This window comes from Sycon ciliatum, chromosome 13, assembly GCF_964019385.1.
Source record: "Sycon ciliatum chromosome 13, ocSycCili1.1, whole genome shotgun sequence".
In the NCBI taxonomy this organism is placed as follows: Eukaryota; Metazoa; Porifera; class Calcarea; order Leucosolenida; family Sycettidae; genus Sycon; species Sycon ciliatum.
In genome coordinates, this window is record NC_088655.1 from 2,237,809 (window position 1) to 2,247,463 (window position 9,655).

The window sequence follows — 9,655 nt, forward strand, 5'->3', positions numbered from 1 at the left end:
AGCTCGTCCGGAAATAGGTCGTCGATTTCACGTAGCAGAGCGTTCAGCTCACTTCCGAAGTGAGTTCCTTCCTTGTCACGGATAGGTGGTGGATCTTGGCCCGGCGCATCATCCTCCATAGAGACCCAGGCTACATACACTCTAATTCTACCTGCACTAGTTCTCGCACCCGCTCTCAAGTGTCCTCTTCCCTTGCTCTTCCGACAGCCAAACGTCGCTATGGTTTATTTTCTGTCACTTTCCTTGGCTCTGACCGCTGGAATGCCCTCCCAGCGGAGGTCCGCTCAAGTTCTTCCTTGCATACCTTCCGTAATTCTGTTCTTCATTTTTTAGGGTACCCTGTCAAAAGGCCTTAGGCCTGTGGGGATTGCCCTATCAAAAATTTAATAATAATAATAATAATAATAATAATACGCTTCGTCCCCTGAACGAATAGCGGCATTCGCTTGTGCTGCCGAGATGAAGTGGAATTCTGCGAACTCGGCGTCCTCGCCAGCTTCGTGGCCTCGAGCCACGAAGGTGTCCTCCTGGATCTGCACCTTTTTACTCCGGAAGTCGATCGCTGGGTTGTGGGGAGACAGCCACGGCATTCCCAAGATGGCGTCGTAGAGCGCCAGTGGCAGCACGGTGAAGGTCTGGGTTTTGCTGAAGTCAGCTACCATCACTTTTACAGGCCCGGCAGTTTCCAAAGGCTGTGTACGAGACGAGCCATCTGCTAATGTGACCTTCAGCTCCTTGGTCGCCGTGTCAGTCTTCAGGTTATGTCTCCTGACGAACTCCGACGACAAAAAATCGTGGGGAGAGCCAGGGTCTATTAGCATGGTAGCCTTCCTCCCATTCACCTTCCCAGTGACACATAGCAGATCGTGCTCTGCGCCCATCGCCACGCTGCTGATGTGCGCCTTAGGCGTAGCGTCAGAACTCTCCACTGCAGGATCGCTTGCGCTGTCTCCTTCCTCAACACTCAGGCCCTCGAACCTATTGAACACAATGAGTGGTGTGGGTGCCTGAGTATCCACCGCCAGTGAGCGCACTCCCTTCTTCACTGGCTGGAAGCGTTTGGGGAATTCACGATGACTGGACAGTTTCTGGCAATATGTCCAGGCTTCCTGCATGAGTAACATATGGGCTCACTCTTACGGTTAGATTGCTGCTGCTGACGTCCCCATGGACTGACAGGTTGCCTCGGTGTACTGGCCTGAGCGTGAGGTGCAGGACCCGGGTGCCTCGACTGACGAATGCCTGTGCCTGTGGTGGCTGGCCTGTTCCCTCCATACTCCTGATGCCTGCATGGCTGCCATGCGTGCGGCACGAATGGCCTGGCCTAGTGTTGTCGGGTGTTCCCGAAGAGCCGAGTGACCGATTGCTGCATGCAGGCCCCTCACGAACAGCACCGCCTTCGAATGGTCATTCAGGTCGTTCACCTGAAGGCAGAGGTTAGTGAATTCCTGTACGTATGCGTCCAGGTTGCCGTGCTGTACCAGTCCAAACAGCTTGAGGCGCGCTTCCTCCTGTTCATGGACTGGGCCATACACGTCGCCGAATGACTGTTTTAGCGTCGGCCAGTCGTGGATGCAGGCGCCGGAATCCAATACCGACATCAGCCAAAGCCTGGCGTTGCCTTGTAGGTAGCTGGCAGCGAATCGCACCTGCTCCTGGTCGTCGTTGACGCGCTGTGACACCATGGCGAGCTCGATAGCGAAGACCCATTCCCTGAAGTCCGCAGGGTTGCCCGAAAACACCGGAGGCCTATTGACTGTCCCATCAAATTTCCTGTCGAGCAGTCGTTGGTCCGTGCGCCGTTGAGGTCCTTGAGGTGTATCCGTCGTTGCGGCAGTTTGTACCCGTCGGCGCGCTCCGTCCTTGTAGCGGTCATTCCGAGCTAACAGAAGGGTGGCCACGCATACCAGCAAACAAAAAATCTCGACAACCATCCTTTGCTACCTGTGTAACCGTCCAACCAGAGCGATTCAGGATCAAGAGTAGAACGACTTTATTATACCATCAACGGGGTTATATGGGACAGAAGTGTAATCCAAGGTGAACATGCAACACAGGTGTGATGCAACACAACGTAAGTGGGAACGTGTAGTAGGATGCACAGTGTGAGTGTGTGTGAATCTGTTACAGCAGGGGTCACGTGGGCACCGGAGGGGCATCAGAGAGGAAGATGGAGCATGCAGCCTGATGACGCCGGAGATGGTGGGGAAAACGGAACCGGAGAGAACACACGCATGCATGACTGAATGAATTACGCTGCTGGGCAGTCGGGCGCGGGCCAGTCCTCGAGCACTGGTGACGACCGCGGCCTTGCGCAGTGCGAAAGCAGCGGGCACACACACAGCACACTGCGCAGCACAGCAGTCATCTTGTACATTGACTTGCCGGGACTCGGGAGGCTGAGGCGGAGGTGCGGAACAGCGATGAACAGCTAGACCACCCTTGCTTCGAAACCAACGCCCACAGTTTCCACAGAGGCAAGCCCCTCGCTGCTCAGCAATCGGCTTGGTCCGCTCAACCACACATTTGTGGCGAGCACGATCTCCAGGGCGCGAGAATGACCGATTGCAATCCGCACATACCACTGGGTCGGGCTGAGGCACATTCTCCACAGGCTCAGCGTACATAGCCCGCCAGTCAGCGCGGGACTCACAGGCAATAGGAAACCATTCCTTGGTGAGGCCACGAACTCTTGGGTCGGAGACAACGCGATCCTTCCATCGCTTGCGGGGGCCATGTGCTGGGCAACGTACACACACACACAAACACACACACACACACACACACACACACACACGCACCTTGACCTTGACCTTGCCCATGGTGTAGCAATGATAGGGCATTGTTATTTGCATTGTTATTTTTCCAGTCCACGACAGAATGACTGATGGCGTTTCAGGTCGCCGCTTCCATGGAACATGCGGCCGCAGGCGCAACCGTAGCCAGCAGAAAAGGGTGCCTTGGGTGGTCGACGGGCAATGGCACACACACACACACACACACACACACCTCAGACCTCAGACCTGCCCATCGCGGAAGCGATGGTAGCGAACAGCTATATTAGACATAGCAACTTGTGCTGGGATTACACAACGACAGTGGCCACTAATTTTAGCCTGGGATCCACCACACAGCTGATTGAAGTGACTTTTCTGGCCAGTGAATCCCAAATTTTCATTTATCCATTTTTCTCCTTCTTTTTGACACACACCACACCACATACTCCGGCATACACTGGCTGCTGGTGACAACCTAGGATTATGAAAGAAGAGCTAGGAGAATGAGAAAGAGAAGAAATACGTGTGCGACCATAATCGTCGGGAATTGAACCCGCAACCTCTCGATTGGAAATCGACTGCACATGCCACTGCACCATATGGGACACACAAACACACACACTCACACACACACACACACACACACACACACACACACACACACACACACACACACACACACAGCTGAAAGAGAATGATATATTATAACATTCTTACGAGTACAGTTTGACGATGGTAAGGGATGAGGTGTAGGTAAAACTGTCTATCAACCTTGTCACTACAACCTCTTTCTATCTTGTGTTTACTTTAGTATTTGTATGAGATTTCTACGTGTGTATTGTGTTCCATGATGAAGGTATTTGATACAGTGTGACATGCTCGAGTATTGAAAACACGAGAGATAATCTATGTATAGTGTTTATGATGATTGAGACCTGGACATACCTGTCATGTCCATGTCAATCTATCCACTTCTCCCTGGCTTAGCTTGTCTGACCCTCTGTCCATTATGTATGGAGTACCGCAATGTTCAATACATCCTGACCTACATTTCTCACACTCTACATATCTGATATACACATGACGTAATATTTATTACATGAATAAACTACTACCCACTAGTACGTTTGCTCGCAGCTTAGGCATCTTGTTTGCACATGACAGTTGACACTGCTGCTCTGGCAATCTCTGACATCTCGTTGGATCATCTTGTCACGCGTAGTGTTGCAGGCTGGCATCAACACCACTGTTCTAGCTATATACGTACTTGCATACAAACCATAATGTCTAGTGATAACAACACTACATTCATTCATTCCCAGAACGCTATGCTGTACTGCAGTCATTTCTCATCACTAAGACAGACAGAGAGACAGAGCGAGAAACAGAGGGACAGAGAGAGAGAGAGAGAGAGACAGAGAGAGACAGAGAGAGAGGGAGAAAGAGAGAGAGAGACAGAGACAGAGAGAAACAGAGAGACAGAGAGAAAGAGGGAGACGGAGAGAGAGACAGAGAGGGAGGGAGAGGGAGAGGGAGGGAGAGAGAGAGAGAGAGAGAGAGAGAGAGAGAGAGAGAGAGAGACAGAGAGCGATGTGGCGTCCACGTATAGTATGGATCATCGTTGACGTTGGGGTGAAGCAGTCCGTTACCCTGGAGCAGTTCCGAGGCGCAACACCAACACAACAAATGTATCTTCTACCTCTTGTCCCTTACAAACATACTTTCTCATTTTCCATACTTACTTAGGAGACTCCCTTCGATAGGCATCTATTTGCCTCTGGAGGATCCGTGAAATAGAAATCAATCAATCAAAACACAACCAGCATTGGGAAAGAGATGGGAGAAAAGACAATGTAGACATTATGACAAGACATGACTATCCACAAGACTCTATCCTAGCATGCAAGCAACATGCCAATTCAATTGTTGGCCTCTCCGGTTCACGTTCCGATCTTACCCAACGCGAAGCAAAATCTATGGAGGTTGCACGACGACGACTCGGTACAACGGCAGTTCATCCTTGAACCGTCACGACGAACGTGGCCTTCCCCGTGTTGTCCTCGCCATATCTAGTGAACAGCTCACTGAGACAGTCGCAGACCAACGGTCCCTTCCCATTGTCTCTGGACACATACAAAGAGAGACCCGAGGACGTCATTTTGCCACAGCAACTTGGGTTTCCTAATTCAGCAGCAGGACGGCAACGAGGCAGTGCAGCTCCAGCTCGACAGCATTCCGAGTTCGCCAAATACAGCAAAACCGTCATCGACCTTTGTCAGCACGACCGTCAGAGAAGAGGATTTACGCTCGCGCACCCAGACGATTGGGCTTACGGAACTACAGGACGTACGGACAGATCTCGCACTTTCAGACTGCTTGCCCGCAGAGTAGAGATGACTTGTGCAGCACCTGCGCGCGACCTATCTATTCACCGACGAGGATAGGCGCCTCATCGCCATATCCGGCGACATTCTCCACGCAAGTGCGCAAGCTGGTTCCGCTCCCAACAGGAGACAAAAGGCCACTAGCGGTGGGAGTTACAATCGATAACACAGAGGAAGAGGTAGAGACCGCGGTACACAGCGTTACGGGTAGGTATGATCATCGTAGACACAACGGGATGGGCAAGGATCGGTGCTTGGGCAATTATCCTGGACTGGTTGAGCAATAGTTTTCCAATAACATTCAAACAGTCCCAGCCAGAGTTCCACGAAGGTAACAGGCCAATGACGAAGGAGAGCAAAGAGTTCATCACAGCTCATATACAAGAATTACTCCTACAGGGAGCAATTGAGAAGACACAAACACCAAAATATTGCACCTCTCCAAAAGAAACGCTGCCAAAGAAAATATTTATGGACAACTAAGTATTATTTTGAACCTAAAGCGCCTGAACCGGTGTGTAGTTGCATCACGCTTCAGGTACGAGAAACCTGGACGCACTGCAGGAGATCATAACCAGGAGACTGGTGTAGCTAGCTGGACCTGCAAAACGGTGTCTTGCGCGTGTCGATGCACACAGAGTGTCGGCCATACCTTGGGTTCCAGTGGAACAGTAGCTATTACCATTATCGCGTCCTTGCATTCGGACTATCAACCAGACCGTGGGCAGGTCATGAAAACCATGTGGGAAGTAATGAGGCACATAAGATTATCACTGGGTGCCAGAGTAACGTCTTACGTAGACGATTGGTTGCTTATCACGGCTTATCTCCTGGAGTGCACCTTGCTAACAGAGCAAGTGACGGCGCTGTTTCGCCAACTCCAATTCCAGATTGACAAGGAGAAGTCTTCACTTCATCCATCTCAGAGTGTGGTGTAACTGGGGATACGTTGGGACACGTCATCACGCCATGTGCTTGTCCGAGTGCCGTCAGACAAACTACGCACGATCCACAGGACAAAAAGCCGCCTCCTGAGGGATTCACACGAGAGATCAGTCCATGCACGAGTCGTTGCACAAGTTGCTGGACGAATAACTGCAGTGACGAAGGCTGTTACGCCAGCAAGACTCATGCTACGGGCATTATACGGATACGTGGCGAAGGCTCGCAGCCTACACAGCCTACAAACGCGGTACGTGACAACACCTTGCCCAAACGTAACGATGATAACGGATGCCTCGGACTACGGATGGGGCATGAGGTTGTAGCACGGCATGTCGGCGAGAAGCTTCTGGCCGAACCCACATGCCATGCATATCAGGGAGAAATGGATAACGGCAGTAGTGTTATCGCTGAAGACCATGGAACAAGCAAACCCAGCGCTAATCAAGGACAAGATGGTGATGATCAGATCATACAGTATAACTACAGTCTACCAGCTAAACAACCTGGGGGAACGATAGGAAGCTATGATGACCGTAACTCGTCCAATCAATGTCATAACGTCGCGGCTCAAGACAACCCTCCTGGCAAAGCACATCCCAGCTGCAGACAAGCACGAAGGGATTGCCTCAGGCGCATAGGAGAGCCCAGCGACTGGTCACTGAACCGCGGTATCTTCCAGAAAATACACAGAGAACCGTGACCAGACGATGTGGATCGCTTTACCAACTGTCATATCACACAGTTACCTTCATACAACTCGCGGTGGTTGGACAAGGAGACGGAAAGCAGTAGATACACTCCTGCAAGACTGGACGGGAACCCCCAGCTATGTCAATCCTCCGTTTCCACCCGAAACAGAGGGTAACGGAAACAGTGATTGCCCCGTCTGGCCAGCACAGCCCTGGTACCAAGAATTCGTAGGCATGGCCATGGAACCATCGCTGATAAACACGAATCTTCTCCAATCTTTTCGAGCCCCGGCTCTAGCATCGTTCCGCCAATCAGAGCTTCTACACAACAGGAAGTGGGCTATGGCAGCATGCAAAATCTGTCTAGACAACAGGCAGCGGAGAGCATTCCAAACAATTTCTTAACCCGTTCACCGGTAAGGACGTATATTTACGTATGATGTGTGCACCTATCGTACTTGGCTCGGTATCACAGAATTGCAGCTGACCTGATCAGTTTCTGTGGTGATGAAGTTTGCCTGATCTTGGACCTCGTAAGCAGCTTCCTCGAATTCGCAACCAAATCATCTTCTCGACCAGAACCAACACTTCGGCTAGTCCGTGTCGCCGGTGCGTTCCTGCCTGACATACGGGGTAGCCCAATACCAGATATCGCAGCACTGCACGGTGTTCGTGTACACACAGGTCTTGTGACATCTCGTACATCGAAGCCGCGCCAGACAACGTCGAGCGCTGACGTCTAAAGGAGTATGACCTACAGTCGTGACATTGGCCTATCAGTGGAATTGCCTGTTAAAAAGAGCTATGCACAAAGACGTTGACACTGCTTTGCCTCTCAGCCCCGTGCCGGCCATCAGATGTAGCATTAGTCCCAGTACCAGCCATGTATCTCCACACCAGCGATAACGACACAGAAACTAGCAAATATGCTTGCGCTCGACTCAGGTTAGGCGGCATCGCATGGGTCGAGGCTGGCTTGGAAATAAACTTCTTCGGCTCCAAAGGGGACAAGGGTATGTGAAGCAATGCAGTGGTGATCGAGCATGCTACAGAACTACGCCCCGTTGCCACATAGTGACAGTACATGAACAAAACTGCGGCTGCATGGGAAAAACGATAGACAACCAACCCGTGTTCATCACACTCAGCCAGCCATATAGAGGATTGGTGTCCGCTTCAACCGCACAGTCGTTGTCACAGGCGCTCAAACACTCCGGCCAGCAACAAGGAATCTCTGCTCGATGACTGGGCCCTACCGGAGCACGAAAGGCAATTGCAAGTTCCGTCGAGCTCAGCCTGGTCCAGCGCCGTGGGCGGTGGAAAAACTCAGATGCATTCCAGCGACATTTTTCCGGAATCACAAGTCCAGCTACAAATGCCATCCTTTCATGACATTATATTCCTTTACGGCTTACCTATTTCGAGCATAAACAGATTCTAGTCTTTACTCCAAACATATGGAGCTCTGTCATGCATCCATTGTTCTTTGTCTCCCATCCATGCATCTCATTTCACTCACCATAGTAGCAGAGGGTTGCTGTGTAGATAACTGGTATTACTTAAGCAATATATAGTTACCACACAGCAGCCCGGTACTTTCCCTCCCTGACAATCTACACATTTTTTTGCTGTTTTCGCGTTGGATCTCAGGACACTGCTTCCTGTGGCCGGGATTTGGTGGAACTTTCGATACTGTCAAATCAGATTGTCTGGGTTTTTTTTTAATAAAGAGAAAAGCAGCACCACGTGACATGGACCCAGCCGAGCTTTCCATCAGAGGTTTCCTAAGGCACATGGAACGCACTATGAGAACGACAGGGATATGGCAGAACCCTAAATACAACATCTCCCAAGCAAACCTCCACGTGCTAAAGTTATTACGAGAGAGTGAAGATATCGTGGTCACCCGAAGTGATGAAGGAGGTGAGATGGTGATGATAAAGACGGAAGACATGAATACACTCTGCAAGAAGCACCTTGTCGACTCAACAACATTCTGTAAACAAATCACTTCAAACTCAACAACATACTGTAAACAAATCACTTTAAACTCAACACCTTCTGCCTTCCCATCAGTCGACCTCAAAGAGCTACTCAGACTACTTCTACACAACAACGTGTTCCAGCACCCAATCCTTGGAACATTCAAGTAGATAAAGGGGTTGGCGATGGGTAGCCAACTCAGTGGCACATTAGCCATTGTCAGCATGGACCGCTTTGAACAACATAACATCTACCGAGATATGTGACAGAAGAATGGAACAGCTTTACACTAATGCCTCGCAAAGTGTCGTGGGCGATGGAAAACTGCGTGTACAGATATCACATGTGAGTGGCTTTGCTCCAGTCTCCATACAGAACTGCAGACTAGTAATGACAGCGTCATGGCAGGTGATCCGCCATACCTGCCCATCCTGGACAATGGAACTGAGCTGCTACAGAGGTACACCAACAGACACAAAGTCAGTCTCTACTGCGTCCTTACATCATTAATTTTCACTTTATATAGTCTAGGTGGAGGTCTTGCATACCCATAGAGACATGCCCCCCCCCCCCTGCTCCAAATACACTCAGACATGAGCCCACCCCCCCCCCCCCCCCTGCCAAACCCCACCCATACACTCAGACATGAGACCGCCCACCCCCCCCCCCCAAACCGCACACAGACACTCAGTCATGAGTCCAATCCCCCCCCCCCCCCTCCCAAACCGCACACATACCTGCCCTATTACAAACATGAACCCACACACAAGCAAGTAGAAAATGCTGGAAGAAACACACATCCACAAACACATACAACACAGAGTGTGGTTGCTAGCAGAAAAACGCACGCACACCCAGACATAAACACAGAGTGTGC

The 9,655-nt window shown here is 50.8% G+C and overlaps 1 protein-coding gene across 1 annotated transcript; it reads right to left on the minus strand.

Annotated features, from left to right (window-relative positions):
- Positions 1–383: 383 nt before the first annotated feature.
- Positions 384–1,124, minus strand: LOC135829912 (uncharacterized). Its single transcript, XM_065342294.1, has one exon. It carries the CDS (start codon positions 1,122–1,124, stop codon positions 384–386), a length of 741 nt encoding a protein of 246 aa, XP_065198366.1.
- Between the last annotated feature and the right edge of the window lie 8,531 nt (positions 1,125–9,655).